The following is an 18,364-nucleotide window of genomic DNA, read 5'->3' as shown; positions in this document are numbered from 1 at the left end:
TATCCATCATACTTATGAGTTATATCATTTTCTGGTTATGCTTCTTTAACTCCAGGGAACAGCCACAATGAAGAGACCAGGGAACAGGGCAATACCTCTCTTTGGTTAAGTGTGCAAGGGTGTAGAGAATTCTGCTTTCAGACAAAATACAATGCCAGCAAGTTATAAATTCTGGAAAGGGAATTCTGAAATGCATCTCCTATAGAAGTAGAGCCAGGGAATTACTAGAGAGCACAGGAAAGCATGTCCAGCCAGCAACGGGGTATGCCACACAATGCCCTGCCCGTCTCCATTCATTCCACCCGCCTAACTCTTGTTTACATAGTCACCTCTGAAATACATGTGTCTAACAAGCTTGTGAAGGTTGCTTTCTCAGATTAGGTGTAACAGCCTTTCTAACCACGTTACTAGTTAAACAGTTACATTTTTTGCTGATCCTGATAGCAAACCCATCAGGGAACACCTGCCTTACAGACAAAAGCTTCTGGCCCGATTGTTCAGCCGCACTGGGCATGCAGTATGCACAAGATGCTGCATTAAGATTTCAGCAGCCCTTTACCTCCAAGGTTTTACATAAACATGAGAACAGGGTAAATGTAAAACAAGAGAACTCAGTCCTGCATAACTTCTGAGTAACTTTACCAAAGTATGTAGTCTTACTAGGACTGCTTGAGCAAATTAACTTACACTGAAGGACTGAAAGTTCAGACTGGTCCTTGGGCTTTGCTTACTGATGGCCACAGTACTGATTGCTTCAAATTTTAATCTCCACACTACAAAGCAGACATGATTATCTCTGATTATTAGAAGTCATCATTTTGCAGAGGAGCAGCTAATACCTCCTGGAAATCCCTTGGAAATACATTAAGTTTTCAAAACTTGCTTAGCTCATTTATGATATAGCTATACATTTTCCAACAAGGAAACAGACTAGGGAACAATCAGTTGATTGCTGGATCATAAATAGAGCTGTATTCCAAAGACAGATTGGTGTAAAAGGGTTGTGTTTATAAGCATATTAATTTAATGCTAATTAATCATATTAATTGAAACATGCTGACAAAAGTCATGAAACATATTTTTTTAATTCCTCAAAAACTGTAAATCAAATCATTATAGTCTCTTGACCCTGATAGGTCATCTAATAGCCTCAATATGGACTTTAGACTTGATGCTGTTCCATCCATAATTAGAGCCTCACTTCTGAAGCAAATCAGAACAGGAGAGTATAACTTAAAAAGTAAAGTATGGCAATAGAGATGTCCAAATCTACTGAAAGGGGGAAAAAAAAAAAAAATAATCAATGAATCAAAGGAGTGGTTCCTGAACAGCATCAGACAATGTTTAGTAAAAAGAGCATTGTAGGACTAAAGGCAAAGAGGCGGCTGAAGTCGGGTTTTGGCTCACTATAGCCAAATGAAGCACCATCACTGTGATCTAGTCATTCTACTGCTTTTCTGCTGTCCTAAATATCTCATAAACAAGTTACAAGCAGACCTACACTCAGAAGTGAAACAACAAATCTCCTTTCTCTAGATACATGATACAACGACTATCTTACAGGATTCTTCCATCAGCTATCTTTTCATAAGAAAAGAAATAATGCACTGCAAATTCTGCTGCAGTAGCAGAGGTTGTTGTTAAAAGCACACACCAGGAACTGCAGCTACTGTTTTTATCTTTCTGTGAGAGACGGGGAGCAGCTGAGTAGAGATGGCTATGTACTACTACTGTCAAAACTGCATCAATCTGCTGTTTGTGAGGAGTCCCACTGCAGATACCTAGCACCCACATTGTATTTGGGAGAAGCAGCCCTCTAAAATCATAGGGAACAACAGCACAAAAAGAAGTGGGTTTAGTGCCCTTATCTTAAACCCTCCACAGTCACAGGACATGTGTGTGCCCTGTGGCTTTGGTCTCGCTATTTGTATGAGTATTTAAGAGACCAAACAATTAGAGCTGTGCTTACCTCTAAAGCACACAGCCTCTATTAATTTATCTCTGGTTAATGCCTACTATTTTCTGTTATCAGACATTGGAATGTTTATAGATAATTAGCTTACACTTCTAGGAAGAAAAGGCCACAAAAATGTCAGGATATAATGGCTCTTACAATTCAGTCTCTTGACTTTTAAAAAAATTTGGGAGTATTTCTAGACTGAGGAAAACCCTACTTACAGCAAAATGTCCTCGATAATTAGCAAAGCAGCAACCACCACAAAACATAATTCTCTGCATCCTTTTGAGATGAGCAACCTAATTGGCAGCTGCTCACTTAGGAAAAAATGACCTTTAAGGCACTGCAAGAGGTCAGATGTTTCCACATAAATGATTGGCAGAGAGAAAGACTGAGAGAAAAGAAAGTTTTCTTTCAAACAAGATTACCACCAGTACCAGATTCTAATCAGTCTTTGCATATATGCTGTGCAGGAGGACTCTCTTCTTCCAGCACACCACAATCACGGTGCCTGCAGGAAAATTCCATACTAGAATGTTTTTTCATTATCTTCTGAGGTATATAGCACCATTGGCTGTCTGATATAAGATAACATATTTGATGGCTAATACTCTGTCTGAGGGTAAACTGGAAATTCTTTTTAATTAATACATGGCACTCAGGTCTGGCACTCTTCAAAAAGTATACAAGAGGTCCTAGTTAGCATTAAACAGGTTGCATGCGTGAAGTACTTTCTTCCATTTAAGTGGAGACTGAGCATAAAAGTTAGCTCTGATGGGCACTGTCTCCTTCTGTCTCATGGTTCCCTTTCTGCAGCTGAACAAAAAAACCCTAATTTCCAAACTCCTTGAACCCCTGCAAGTTCAGACTCAAAAGCGATAAAGACTGGGGCTTCAGGCAGTGCTGCTCAGGAAAAAGTCCAGGTGACCAACTTACAGTGGTCAGTAGAAAGGTCTGAAGAAGCAGCTACTTCATAACAAGAATAAGAAAATAAAATAGCATTTGGGAAGATTTATTTGTATGGGAATAGTATAGTTTTGCCCTTGTTTTAGCCAGTTTTGCTTAAAATAAACACTCTGGAAATGAGTTACATCAGGGAAAAACTTTACTCTTGTTTTCTTATATTTTACCCAGGTTGGTTTGGGGGTTTTTTTGAGACAAGGCCTATAGCAAAACTTTCATTTTGCAGCTGTTCAAAACGATCAGGGAGGACATAGAAATGCCCCTGTTCTTTTTCTTTCTGAGAGAAGAAAATGATACAGACATAAAAAGGTTGTAAGCACAGAGTGAAAAAAAAGAAGAATGGCTTATACTGCATTTAGCATATGGCTGTTAGGAGTAGATACCTGAAATTGTAGGTAGAAATTTCTGCTAAGACACCTAACTTATATCGAAAACAACAGAAGTCACAGTCTTAGACCCCTCAAAAAGTCCAAAAGATCACGTCTTTAGATATTAGCTATCATTACAGCTCTAGCCTAAGTACCCTGAAGAGAAGCAACCCCTCATTCTTGTCCTGTGCTTTCCCTTATAACTTCCAGTTTTCCCTCCTGAGGCACTAAGTTGCTCCAGCTGCATCACAGGCATGCTGGCTAAATCGTGTATTCCTGAGCTGGACTGTCATAGCTTGCTAACTCAATGCATCTCTACAGAGCCACTGGGTCTGTTAAAAACAGGCTGCCCTCGTTTATAAATTGCCTTCTTATCTCTAATTGAATATGCACCACATGCATAGTGCTTGTAATAATTATTACCTTTAAAATGGACTGCAATTGACAGGAAGTGTACAATGAATTCCAGTTCTCTACACAGCTATTTTCTGTGTTTAGCAGAAAAAGCTGAAGATTGGAAACATGCCAGATGCATTGTTTGACCAGATGTACCATAAGATCTTATGGAACCCTGTAGAATAGTATAATGCTATAAAGAAAGCTAAAGCTGCTTACTGTATGGGTTTAACAAGAAGAATCATAACAACACAAGAAAATCTTGATTTCTGTAAAAGGAATTATACTACCATGTCTTTCAATCTGAATTTCTTAACAAAATCCCTCATTATCTAACTGATGTTCCCAATTACTTAACCATGCTAAAAGAATGTTAATCTGCAGACTCTTTACATGCGGCTCCCCTTAAATTTATGTGGAAATGCTGCGACTGTTTCATCTCTTTTAGCTGTAAGCTACATGATGAATGGTAAACAGCTAGGAAACATTGCTACAAGTAAACTGATAGCAGTAGACTTTATAACTATGGTATATCAGTAATTAGCTGCATAATTTATGATTTATATTATAAATTAGCTGCTATCCTATCCATAATACTGAAAATATTGGGTGTCCACATACAGAAATCACATTAGAATATTCAGTTCTATGCTTCACTCTTTAATCTCCATTTTTCATCTGTCTTTGCATACCTGCTTTAGTGATTCCTTAACTGGGAATGCGCAGATTTACTCTGGCCTCATTAGTTCCCATCAAGCATGTGTCCCTTTGTCATCAGCATTTTGTACAGAATACCATATTCTACTATCTTACACATCCCACCCCACACCCCCACCATGAATAAAAATAGTATTTTGGACCTATGAAAAAGAGAACTTCCCTTGAAAAACAAAGGAAAACAACTTTCCTTCTTTTTGCTTAAGTGCAGGAACTGGAAAATACACATGCTGAAATGTAATTCATACCCTGAAGAAACCCAGAACTGTAGCGAAAGCAACATTTCTACAGAGAAGCTTGTCTTGTTGAAAAATGATGTCATTTTTGATGCTGGTAGGCTAAGGAGCATAATGCCATATGCAAACTAGTTTCCAAATGGCTTCATTAAAGTTTTTACAATCTGTTTAAACATTAAACATTTTCTTTAAATATTAATAAAGTTCTTTGATTGTTAAGGTTATAGTTTACTCTTTACAGCACAGTAGCAGATGCCAGCAGTTAGCTAACATATACCAATTGGAATTAAAACCTATAGGCCAAAATCTCATTGGCATATGGAGAAATATGTAATGAAATTCCAAACTGAGACACATGCTGTAGTTTCTTTGAAAGGCGCCCTGAATCACAAATGAGACTCTCGTATGTCTTCATCTGTGCAGTGGAGTCAAACTGTATGGGCTATGTAAGCTACTGCAGAATCAAAAAGCTGGTTTATATACCTACACAGATCATGTTATTGTGTCTCTCTCGATCTTCTCACAAGAGGTTTGAAGAGTGACCTCTGAAATGTTTCTCCTTACTGTGGGTAGCTAGCACTTATCCCTAGTTTTTAAGTCTGCATCCATGCAAATATCGAGCTTTGTACCCCACCTCTGTAAAGCACATGTAGTTTTGTGAAGAGAATTTCCTCTAAGTATGTAGGCTGTCAAATCAAGTTCCTTCCTAATTGTTGCCACCCTCCTCATCACTGCAACCATGGAATGCACAGGGCGAAAAAGCGAACCAAACTCAACCTAATCCTGAGCTCTGAACATATTCTTGCATCGTCAACATGTAGTGCTGAAACAGAGCAGAGTGCAGTTTAAGATCACATACTTAGAGTATATGTATGGTTACCTTTAGTTTAAATTATATCTTCTTCAATTTTGCGTTTTGTTAAAGTTGACAATTACAACATTCCCTTAAATGTGTAGTCAGTCACAACTCTCATCTGACAATTTGTGGCAGAGAGAAAAAATAAAGGTAGGATTCTTCATTTAAGCCTTTCTTCATTTTTCATACAGGTAAACTAATTTAATAGAGTTTTATGTCATGAACCAAAGCCCCTTGACTTTACTGAGATTTGGCTTATGCTATAAATGAAGAAGTTCCAAATATATTGATAATATAAGTAAAAACACTCAGATTCTTTCTTAAAATATAGTTATGTCCTAAGGGTAATAATTTTCTCTAACTTTGAAACACTGACACTTCACGTTATTGTGTTAGGTGATTTTAGTACAGGATTTATCAATAAATTCTCCAATTATGGAATGAACCTCTAGAAAACATCATCTGTTTTGTGCATCTATGCATAGTATATTATACTGCTAAATTGGAATGCAGTAAAATTATTAAGCCCATAGGTTTACATAGTTTTTAATGTTGAGGGTATTATTAATAGGTTCCTTTGTTATAACCCTGTGTTGCCTTACACTTGCATGAGTACGTGTCAATGTGTTCATAATTGCTCTTACCGTGGGGACATTGTGTTTGGTAAAGAAATTAAGATAGCTATTTCTTGCATGCTTAGATAGGTTACATTGTGATCTTTATAGAGCATCAAGTGTTTTGTCACAAATGTGCACTGACCTCACCAAAAGAAGTCTGCGTGGTTTGGGAGCTAGCAGCTTTACTGATGTTTTGAGGCCTCTGCTTCCCCTGCAAACGGCAATGCTTTTGCCCTGCCCAGAGAATCTTGGGGCAATGGGAGGCCTTAGGGAATCTGAGCTGTTGTGTGATTTCTGACATTACCAAACTGCTACTGACAAAGATCCATTCTTGCAATCTGAAATATGTTTTATATATCTCTGCTTTTAAACTTATATGATTCTTGCATGACTTCTGATCCCTCACAATCTCTTTCTAGGGATATCATCCGCAAAATTCCATGTCAGCTAAAAAACTGCACAAAAGCCTTGGTCAAAACTTTTTAGAAGTATGTAGCTAACACTGAAATTGTTGCACAATAAGCTGCAAGAAGAAAATAAATACATGTAAATAAGGCACTATAATAGTCTAAAGCACTTGCCAGCATCCCATCTTTTTAGTGACTGCACAGCTGTGTTTCCATTACACGATTAATGGATTTGCTACCTTCAAAAGAGACATTTGTACAAAATGGTAGCACAGTGCAAGAAATACTAAACAGCTGACTATAGCTCATCTCTTTCTCATGGTGCCGTCTGTGGAAATAATTAAGAGCTAAAAAGCCCTTAGTCAAAGTCCTTCAGATTAAATGTCTAAATCATGACTAGGATTCAAATAAGTGCCCTGTCTTTCCATGTGTTTTGGTACCTATCTACTTTCATTCACCTAAAATAATGAAAATAGCATGCAAGTTTGAGCATCTATTTAAGCTTTTGACTTTTAATTCTGCTTCAGTCACAGTAATTTAGGGGGCATTGACCACCCTTTGCCTACAGTGAACTTGAGAAGATTTCCAAGTGTTTGAGAATTCCAAACAGACATTCAGCATCCTCAGAAGCACACACTCATGTAGTGACTAATACTTTTCTTGAAAAAACATTTCTCTGTATGAGGTGCCAGATGGTACATCCCTAGTCCACCCACCTTCTGCTTTCCTACAGATTCTTATCAGGAGTTATTTTTAAGGTGCATTAAAGAATGACTAGTTGTATCTTTTCACTAGAGATACTTAATTTTATGTAAAATAAAGAGTGTCCTGACCTTTCTGATTTAAGTACAGTTCAAGGTGTATCTTAGTTTAGGATTTTTAATTTCTGCTTGTTTTACTGTGCATTTATTTTTTTTCTTCTTCTTCTTTTTTTTTTTTTTGGCTGATATCAGTTGTGGGATTAGTAAAACGTCACCATTTAGTAGACCTGAAAACACTGGAAAGCTTTACGATACTTTCTCCAACAGCTTCTATTCTGTTGGTTTCAGCCAGTCACATTATAGCCCGATGCAAACCTGCCCCACTGAAATTAATTATGAAACTATCATTTAAATTCAAATAGCCATGGGCTCGCTTTGGGTTTGCGTACACTTACTTTGAGGGCAAGATTTCACTTTTCAGTCTTTGCACCCTAACAACATCCAACTGCTGTAGCTTTTGTAGTTTTGACATTATTAATCTTTGCCCTGTTAGTGCTTAATACTACATATTCATCTCCATTGGCCTTTACACATACTATTAGTGTAGGCAGACACATACACACATGCGCACACATACATTCTGTGCTATGCAAAAGGCACATATAAACAGCACTGATAATTTCCTCTAAGTTCATTTTCTCCAATTATCCTTCATCTACAATTTTTTGATATATTTCACAGATACAAGCACAGGGTGTTAGACAGCCCTTCACCACAGGCAATTATTGACTCACAGTGGAAGTACCAATGTTGCAGCCACTTCGAAGCTAACTTGTATTTGATGACAGCTGACAGCTTTCTTGTGCTTTATCCACAAGATGGTCCGTTGTACTGTTTTCAAAAAGTACGCCACCAGCAAGTATCTGACATTTTCTGTATTTAAGAAATGGGACCTTTCACACTTAACGTTCAAGCAAATCCCCCTCACATTCTATGTCTCATCTCATCTCCATACAGTCTGCACTCTAGATTATATCTTTAAGTATAGAGAACTGTTAGATGAGAAAAGTCATGTACTCTAATACTTAAGAAAAAAAGGTGACACACAAAAACATAGTTGCTATTCACATTTCTCGGTCTTTTTGTCCAAACGAATCATCAATTCTTGAATAGTAGCCTACGTCAAAAGGTAGGGAAGCTGTTTAAAGATGACTGTGGAAATGAAACAAAAGAATTCCCCAAATTCCCACCCCAAACATATAAGAGCAGATCAGTGGACCTACTAATCCAGTATCCTGCTTCAGAAACTGATACTAGAATCTGCAGAGTAATTGCAAATAATACTGCTGAATATAACTATAGGGTAGCATTCTGCCAAGGTAATGTAGTTAAAAGTTGGCTCATCAGTAATAGGTCTTTAAGAATAATAAGTGGAGCTTAATATCATCAGGATCTCATGCTATTCAACACCAGGTAGAGCAAGAACAGTTCTCAGAGGGAGAATGCTCTCCCAAGGTTAGAAAGAGGTTTTGTGTCCATTCCCCTCCAGCCTCTATAAACAGACATATAACAAAACAGTATATATATGGAAAACCCTGAACAAATAACTGTGGCACAGAAAGTAGAGAAGTTATTCAGTAAACACTCTCTTATCTTAGATTAGGCACTGCATAAAAACAAAACAAAACAACATGTCATCAGAAAAACACATGCAAATACTGCTACTGTTTTCTGGATTAAGGTAAAATAGAGTCTTTCCTGATTTACAGTTCTACAGCATTTTTCCACAGAAGCAGTTTTACAGACTGTAAAGGGAAGCATCAATATGGGTAGATAGAAGCCGCAATATAATTTCTATAGAACAGATGCAAAAAGAGCAAGTATCTATCCTGTAGTATGTTGGATTTGCGGTGAACTGGAAATCTTACAGTCATGAGCATCAGATAATTTTTTGCAGTCTTGATTCTTGCTGGAAAGCGTGAAGAAAAGATGCCATAGACTTCACCAGAATCTTTTTTTTTTCTTCCTGATAGGTTAAAGGAACTCATATTGGTTACTAGTTCCTAATATGTCAAAGACTAACTGAATTTTTTTCCAACACCCAAAACTTGGCAAGGAAAGAAATTGTTTTTATGAACTCACTTCAAGAATTAATATTAAACAATATTTCCTCTCAGCAAATTGAAATGCAATAAATTGCATTTGTCCTCCTTAGAAATTGAATTGATCGCTTAAAGTTAGGACTGTGATGGCAAGTCATGGAAAAAAAAAAAACACTTGAGAGGAGTGAAAAGAGGAAGATGAGATTGATTTTGTGATTTACTTTTGAAAAATCAGCAGCAGTTCCTCTAATTCTAACATAAATGCAGAAACCCAAAACATGTATTAGTTCATTGCAATTTTAGGGACAACTAGATTATATTGATAACATTACTATTTTTCTTTGACCAGAAGGAGAACAGCCGTATTTTAAAGCATCTAAGTCTCCTTTGTTACGTGAAACTGGCTTTGGCAAAGCCACAAATTGTTTCTTTCTTTTGCTTATTTTTTTAACCATTGTTCCATACAGCTCTTAACTGTCAGTGCATAATGTCCCTGCTTCCACCTCATTGGTCATTTACTGCCCCATAAGGATGCCTTCTAAGAAAGTATCTTTCAAGTTGTTCAGAATAGATCATAGACTCAAGCTTCATTTTTATTGATGTTCTTATTATTTTGCAGCTTTTTTTAGTCTTTTTCTTCTACACATAATTTATTCTCTGATTTCAGCTTTATAAGAATACTACCTTAATCCGAGACAGCACAGGCTGTTCATAGCCTCTTCATTTTCCGTTACCATAATTATCCCTCTATCAGCGAATGGAACAGCCATCAATGTTCCCAAAGATTTCCAAATTCATCCCCAACACAGTGATTCTAGTACCACCATTGACTGCTGACCAGTCAAAAGGTCTTTATATCCTTTCAAACAATTTTCCAGCTACACTCTCTTAAGCCCCATCTTGAGCAGAACCCTTCCTTAATACAGAATACAGTACAGCTGAAGTAAATGTAGAGAGCTTTAACTGCAGTAATCCCTGAGCACGTTATCTTGATACAACAGAGCACTGATGATTCCTCCTTCCTTTGTCCCTGCAACATCTCAGTTCAGGAACTTAAGATAAATAAGCACTTTGAAAACGGGTATTTCTAGTCTGTGAACCAAATAATAACTTAGATGACAAGCTGCAGGAGCAACAGCATCATCCTCTCTGTTTCGGCGATACCTTCCATTAAGGTGTCATTCTTGGGTTATCTTTAGGTACAACTTAATGCCTGATGTATAACAGCAAATGTTGATTGTGCTGCAGGAAAGGGAGATAGTGATCTAAAAAGGTTCCCTCTCTTACAAACTGATCCATGTTTGAAAAAAAACAACAAAGTTTGCAGAAACCCCCTTTCCTAGGCAACTTAGCAAGACTAATGATAGAATAAATAATTTTTCTACAGCTAGATCCAAAGTGTATTGAAGGCAACGTATAAATTCTCATGAGGCTCTGAATCTGGCTATACTACCACAAGTGCACACCAAAGTTTCTACTGCTCTCCATGCCGTAGACATATGAGAAATTAGTATATTGAGCCTTAGATTTTGAACAGTCACTTACCTGTCAATTAATTGATAAAATTTAATAAAAAAGTTCTTTCTGAGGGTTAATTTGAATCCTGTAATTAATGATGTTGACAGATTCATTGTAAATACAAACCAAACTAAGCTTCCATTCACCCCTGAGGTCAAACCTTTTTAGAAGTTCTGAATGTTTTACTTTTTAAGTCATTCTCCCTCCAATTTTCATTGCCCCAAGTAGTTTAGAACAAGAAAAAAAATCTCATTTAGCTGTCTAATTTTCAACATTTTTGGTTTAAACTTCTTTTGTCCAGCAAAGGCATTCAAGACCTGTAGCATTTTTAATAATAGAAAGGATTTGCCTTGATGTCTGGGGCTAAGATTTTTTCTTTACTGTTGCTAGTCAGAAGTGTATTCTGTGCCAGTAGTTTATCCATCTTCTCCCAAGCTGAACTTTGGTGGTGGTGTGTAGGTCATGCCAGAAAGAATAATCCACACTGTGTAAACGCAAAATATTGCTGGCCTTTTCTCTCCCTTGGTGCTGCTGTTTTCTTTATTTCTTTTTCCTTTTACTTTCCCAGTTCTTCCTCAGGCCTTACGAATCTTTTAAACCTCTCAGCTCTATAGGGAAACAGAAAGTTATTGTGAGCCTTCCATAAATCTGTTGGGGTGAAATTCATTGAATTCAGCAGCAAAGCCTACTGATAAAAAAGGCCAGAATTTTGCCCCAGGACATAAAAGATCTTCTAAGAATCTCTCTCTGCTAGTGTGTTTGTAAGTTTACAGTCAAATATGCTTGGATATCAAAATCAGCACCATAAACAAGTTTATATTCTATTATAAATTTGAGTTACTTTTGCCAATTCTTTCATCTAAGCATGTTATTCTAGAAATGAGCATTGTATCACTATGCTGTGAAGATTCATCATAGCTGTATAAAGGATTTCAGGCAAGAGGTTCAAATTCAAACCTTCTTTTTCTGATTTTGAAACCTCTAATCAAAAGAGAAAGATTAAATAAAGCAATTAGGCTATAATAAAGGCTTCTACAATCCCAGAAAAATTATGGTAGTCTGAATTCTCACTGCATTTTAATTCAAAATAGTTAGGGAAAAGCAGTTTTCATCAACTATTGATTTATCAATATCATTGACTTCATGGAACATTTTTGATAGCTGTGTTCTAATTAAATAGCATTATTCAAATATAATAAATTTTATAACCATCACTTAACGTTGACTGCTTGGGATTTTAATAGCTCTCTGTCACCTTCAAATCTCTCTTAAAAAGTATAATCAATTTTACATCCTAGCTTCCTAGCTGCTGTTGGACTATTGAAACTCTCTCTATTTTGATGTCATTCAAGAATATATCACTGTAAGATGTAACCCCTAGAGAGGCGGCATTCCTCCATGTTGCTAGCAAAATCAATGCAACTAGAGAAGGCTCGCAGGTACCTGCAAGAGGTAGATGACATTCTTTCAGTAGGTATTAAATCAAGTGAAAGAATGTAATATGGCCATCCGTGAGTAAAATTCACTGAATTTTGCTGGAAATAAGTTGTGGATGTAATTCAGCTTTTACCCAATACCCTCGTACTAACATTATTCTCTTGAGATTAAAGAATGCTGTTCGTAATTCTGCTCTTACCCAGTACTCTCATACTAACTTTATTCCCTTGAGATGAAAAATGCTGTTTAAAATATTAGGATTTGAAAAATCTTCCATTTTCCATCTCCCCAACCACAAGGGAACTGTGGCATAGAATATGTTCATTTTCTCCTTTTGATGCTCCTTTAAAGAATTCTATTTTTATTGGAGCTGAGATTGGAACTTAGTGTGTCCCATCTTCCAGGCGCACTAATTACTTACCTAGATAATCTCTCTAACACTTAGTGAAAATTTAAGTAGTTCTATAAAATGGATCAAGTTGCAAAACCCATTTTGGCGTAGCTTGTTTCTCTAATTCGCTTGAACTTAACTGTGGGGGTGGAGGGAAGGAAGGAGAAGAAAAAAGAAGGTGCTTTCCTTATCTCGCTCAAAAGATAAAACTAATACAGTTTTCATATCATATAAAATTTTTCACTTGAGTTAAAATAAAACATCAGTATAAGATAAACTCAGTGGTTACAGCAAGGCTTAAGGTGTAGATAACCTGGATTGATTCCTTCCTCTGCCAGTGAGAACTGAACTGCAAGTGGTGCTTCCCAGAAGAATGTCCCAACTTAAAACTGATTTTTTGCACATCCCTCTTAGTACTTACAATGGCTGAGTAATAGAAAAACTAGGCACATTTTGTGAATGACATGGTTTTAAATACATATTATGTCAATTTTAATAGACATTTTTAATATAAATCTTTTGTAATATCCACTTTTTACAGAGAAAATAACTAAAGCAAAGCAAAGACCAGTTTCAGTAACTCACTGAGCTAAACACCTAAACCAAGTGCCCAGATTGGTTCCGAACCAGTGTTTTTTGTAATTAATACTCTACTCTGCAATGTGTTGACACTGGTGATTTATTACAACTCTTACTTTAAAGCTATAAGCAGATTTATAGACTTCGTGGAGAGGTAGAAACAGCACATTACAAATGAGGTTTTTTAGTTTTATGCAGAAAAAATGTTTTATTACTATGTGTATATTAAAATGGTTTCTAGTATAATTTTCTGATAGCCTTAGGGAAACTAATGGCAGCATATGAGCAATTTAATGCCAATTTCATTTAGAGTAGAAAGAGGTCAGTCATCTGTGCGGGTGGCAAGGGAAGGGAATTTATGGTTATAGACAAAATACTTCCAAGGACTCGATATCTAGGATTCTAAGCCTAACTTCCCCCCCCCCCCCCCCCATGCAAGTAATTCCACTTGCAAGTACATATATTCAAAATAAGGGAAATTTTTGAGTGGCATTTAAGCAGCTCATGGACCATAGCATGGACCTGGCTTATAGCCACTCAGACAAAAAAAATGTTTTTCAGAGGCTAATGCATATGGTGCAACTCTTCTTGGAACTCCTTGGGTGTCCCAGGAAATTATAAATTTCAGATGAAAACCTATTCCTCCTATTCTTCTGCTTCTCATCAAAAGGTCTTGACATCTCATCTTTAAAATAGTGACAGAAACATTTGTGTGAAAGGCATGACAATTTGGGAAAATGCTTCTATGGAAGCTGTTTCTTAACACAGTTTTTAGAAGATCTCTTTAGAATAAATTGTTTTGTTCTGATAGGATTTATGCTGTGCAGCACTGACAGTTAAGTGCTTAATGGAGTATCTCCATGGGCTCTGTATTGCTGTTGAACAAAACACAGAAGTTGAAGAAACACTAAATAAAACACTACGCTGAATACAGGAATAAAAGTGAAGTCTGGAGGACGGTGGATAAGTTTCATGTTATATCTACAAGTGTCGTGTTCCAGGAAGAGGCCTTCAGATATCACTTCTTTTATGACAATAACTATTTCTGAAGCAGTTGATATTTTTTAAATTTTTTTTTTTTTATAACTCAGGGTGAGAAATCTGAATAGGTTGCACTCCATGAATAAATGTGTCATGTTAGTGATATACTTTTTAAAAGAGAGAACAAACTATATAGGGAATACAGAAGAATAAAGTTAATGAGCTAGTTTTACCATTCTAAGGAGCTGAATCTTTCATGACAGAGCATATCACGGCTATGCCTGGAATAGGAAGGAGTCTACTCTAAATTAGCTACTGAAATAACACCTGGATTTTTGCTATAAAAAGGAAGGAAACTAGTCTGGATTTAATCCTCTATCAAGTAGGCAGTGCTCTGATAGTGGAAGATCAAAATACAAAGAAACTAGAGATAAGATGGGAAAAAAACCCCAGCACAGTTCAGCACCAAAATTCACAGAAAAAAACATGGGATTTGGATTGTATTTGCTCTTGCAAACAAACCAGTAGATGTCCAGCAATATGATTCAAGAACTGCAGTAGATTACAGTGTTGCATGTATCTGACATAGATGACGGCTAAAAAGTGTTACATACACTGTAAATATAGGCTAAGAAAACTAATAGACCTGTGCTGGTGGCACAGGAAACATTGGCCCTGTGAGCAAAGGAAGTATATATTGTCCATGTTGATTGGAAACACACAGTCAAGAATTAGGGATTTTTCTTTTTACGAATCACTTACTGAAATCATGCTGGAGATTTGAAGCTGCATTGAAGTAGGAAAAAACAGCATGCATATAGCCAGAAAAGGAGGTAAAGTTGTAGGGAAATGTAAAAGATGCACTAAACTGAATTTACAAGAAATACATAAAGACTGCATCTTGACCAGATTACTGGGAGACAAGGGGTGAGAAGTTTAAAAGCAGTAATGTCATGAAAGCACTTCAGGCAAGAGTAAAAGCTTGAATTCACTGTTGAAGATTATTGAGAAAGAGTATACAGCAAAAGCAATGATATAGCAAAATCTGTTTTCCTTCAAAAGATGTATGTCAACAAAAAGTTTGGAAAATACAAGGAAGAAACTTTAGTTTCAGAAACTGTGTTTCCAAAATGCGTCAATAGTAGATCTACTTTACATTTCTTTAAGTCTTGAATGAGATTTTGTAAATGAAGAGTGAAATATCATTCAGCTTTAAAACATCTGGAGCACCTTTATCTTATCCCAACAACTGAAGTATGCAGTTGTGGCTCCTCATAACAGTACCCTTCCCCTCAAAAGATTTTTATATATACAAAAATATATATTTTATATATATATATGTAGATCCTGTCATGACACTCCTGATACATTGTTTAAAGCATTAGAAAAATGTGTCAGATGACATTCCCACAAAGCAGTGGGATCATGTTTGCTCCCAAAATGGAAATGCAAAGATTTATCATAATAACTTCTATAGGTCGCAAGATCCCATATTCGAGTTTTTTTGACAACTGGTTTCTCTCGTTTAAATTTAATTTAAATAATTTCAGTCTACTAACTTGCAAATATTTCTTGTGTTTGTTTTCATGTTGTTCAGCATTGCAGCACAAAAACGGGGCTGTGGAATATGTGCTTGGTGTAACTGATGGTGCTGCCATGGGGTCCAAAATATCTTCCCATATACTACTGGGTTTTATGCCATTTTGCCTCTGAAATTTGTTTCAAATAATGATTCTGACAGCTCTCATTTTTCCTTTGTTATATCTTAGTGACTGCTGTTGGATATTTATTTTTAGAAGCACAAACATATTACAAAAAATACATAAGCCCGTTAAGGATGAATAAAATATCTCCATAGTAACATTCCAGATAGTGATGTATGACTGGTTGTATACAGACTGACAAACTTTGGCCCTAATTCTGCATCAGGATTTGTTAGCATAGTCTCCTGAGCCCAAAAGTGACTTCAGAAGTGAAAAGATCTCTTTTTCTCTCCTGTAGTTATTTGGCAGCAATGATTGATTTTTTCCAGATATGGATAAAAATGAAAATTTATTTTATTAGTTTTTATAATCAGCCGCAAATGCAATCAAGAACATCCCTTCAAGGCAAATGAATATTTTGGCTTTGCTTGTTTTTTCACAGAAGAAATCCTACCGTAATCATGTATTTTAGGCTTATTTTGTAATACGTTTAAATGATATCTTAAATAGTTTGGTTTGAAATGAGTAATTGATATTGATGTCCATACAGTGCAATAAAAGTTTTCATCTGCAGGATAATATTGATGGTAATAAAAAAGATCGTGTTATATTTTAAATGCACAGGTTCTTAAAAGTCCATTTTGGATTTTTTTTTTCTCTCTTGGCCTTAGCGTACCCATACGCAGTACTGTACTTACGCATAGCCATGTGTGTCATCAGGAGCCCTTTCCCAGGCTCACCTGTGTAAACATGAGTGAAGTTAAATTCCCTCAACTTCCTTGTAGTTTGCATTGAAGCTTGTATAACTTACTTGCTGTTTATGTATTTTATCAGTTGTCTATGTCAAGCTTTCATACACAAATCAGAGAAAAACATGCAAGCAACTATGATTTTTAAAGCTAAAAGACACCACGTATACTGTATAGCAAATTAGATGGTTTTAAAATCCACCCTTGAAATAGGTGTGATTTCTGTTCCTTTCATCTAAATAGTTCTGTATTCCAAGGGAACCTGGTGATAAACAGTAGTTAGTTACAGACATGAGTCATAATTGTGTTCTTTCTCTCTCATTTAAGTTGTTCGAGTTCATGAATTTTTTGGCTGAGAATGTCATCTTCTGTTACATGGGACTTGCACTATTCACGTTTCAAAATCATATCTTCAATCCTCTTTTTATATTTGGTGCATTTGTATCCTTTGCTTTAAAGAAGTATATATCTATGTACATGTATATGTATTTTTATATATATATAAAGAATATGTGGTCCATGTGAAAAACAATGTCAACAAGCAAACCAATCAGTTCCTTAAATACTAAAAATCAATTTTTTGTCAAGTCCAAAGGCAATCATCTTTATTATGTATATCTCAATAACTGGCTCAATGCACGTAAGCACACGGTCTTTTGACAGTTGCTGTTTTGCAGATCTGCTACAAGGCAGATAGCTTTAAACCAGCTGGGGAACTTTTGCCACTGGTTTAACAAGGGGGGTGGGAAATTGGGATGTGTATTGGGACACATTTGTGGGGACAGGTGCAGGCACACAAAATCCTTTTCCCTGTCCAGAGCCAGTGCAGATCCACAAACTGTGGAGCTGCCTCTGTGTGCCATAGGCAGAACTTCCCCAAAGCTACTTAAACGATATTAAGTCCTTAAAAAGCAAACAGTTCTGCATTGTTCAAATCCTTCCTTCTTTGTATTTGATATCTCTAGTGTACATGGATTTATTTACACCATCATGTGCCTAAGAGGACTGGTAAGAAAAAGAGTCTGTGTCTTTAATTCTGCCACGGCTTCTCAACAAAGCTGTTGCTTACTTGTACAGTGGTATCGATTCTTTTCATGCTGACAATTTACAGAATGATTTTTTTCGCTCAGAGCAGCAGCCCTTTGGTTATCACTTTTTGATGAACTGTAATAGCTTTGAAAGCTGGGATCATACTGTTTACTTGCAGTAATTTTTATATGTAATTTCCAAATGAATAAGAAGAACTGCATCACAGCTCCCTTGGCTACAGGTTGGGTTAGATGGCAGAGAGGACTCCAAGAGCCTATTGCACCCCACCACCACCACAAGGCAAGTGCAATACTGTGTCCTGCCCTCCTAGCAGAGGAAGCCAGTTGAACGTGAGAGCAGCACTCAGCACCCCAGATGGGGACTGTGCTGCAGAGCACGGCAGGGACCTGGCTCTGTCGTTTGCTCTCTTAAGAGCCAAAGACTGCGACAGGGTTGCACTGGACGGCTGAGGCACAGGGCATGTGAAGCAACCACTGCTAATGCATATTCTCCCAACTCCATAGGAGCTTTAAGCAGCTCTTGGCCCAGGAGGTATGATACATACAGACATTGCCACTCAAGTACTTCATCTATTCTACAGTCCACAGCACGTCTCGGACTAAGAGTGCCATAATTGAGCCCTAAGAGTCACAAGAC

The 18,364-nt window shown here is 36.8% G+C and overlaps 1 protein-coding gene across 1 annotated transcript in view; it reads left to right on the top strand.

The window, feature by feature from the left end:
• Positions 1–18,364, top strand: part of SLC9A9 (solute carrier family 9 member A9) — a 210,229-nt gene that overhangs the window by 99,127 nt on the left and 92,738 nt on the right. Inside the window, exon 10 of the mRNA XM_050902352.1 lies at positions 17,006–17,119. Coding sequence (XP_050758309.1) covers positions 17,006–17,119 — 114 coding nt within the window. The remainder of the gene's footprint in view (positions 1–17,005; positions 17,120–18,364) is intronic.

Source organism: Gymnogyps californianus, chromosome 10, assembly GCF_018139145.2.
Source record: "Gymnogyps californianus isolate 813 chromosome 10, ASM1813914v2, whole genome shotgun sequence".
Lineage (NCBI taxonomy): Eukaryota > Metazoa > Chordata > Aves > Accipitriformes > Cathartidae > Gymnogyps > Gymnogyps californianus.
This window is presented reverse-complemented; position numbering and strand designations above follow the sequence as displayed.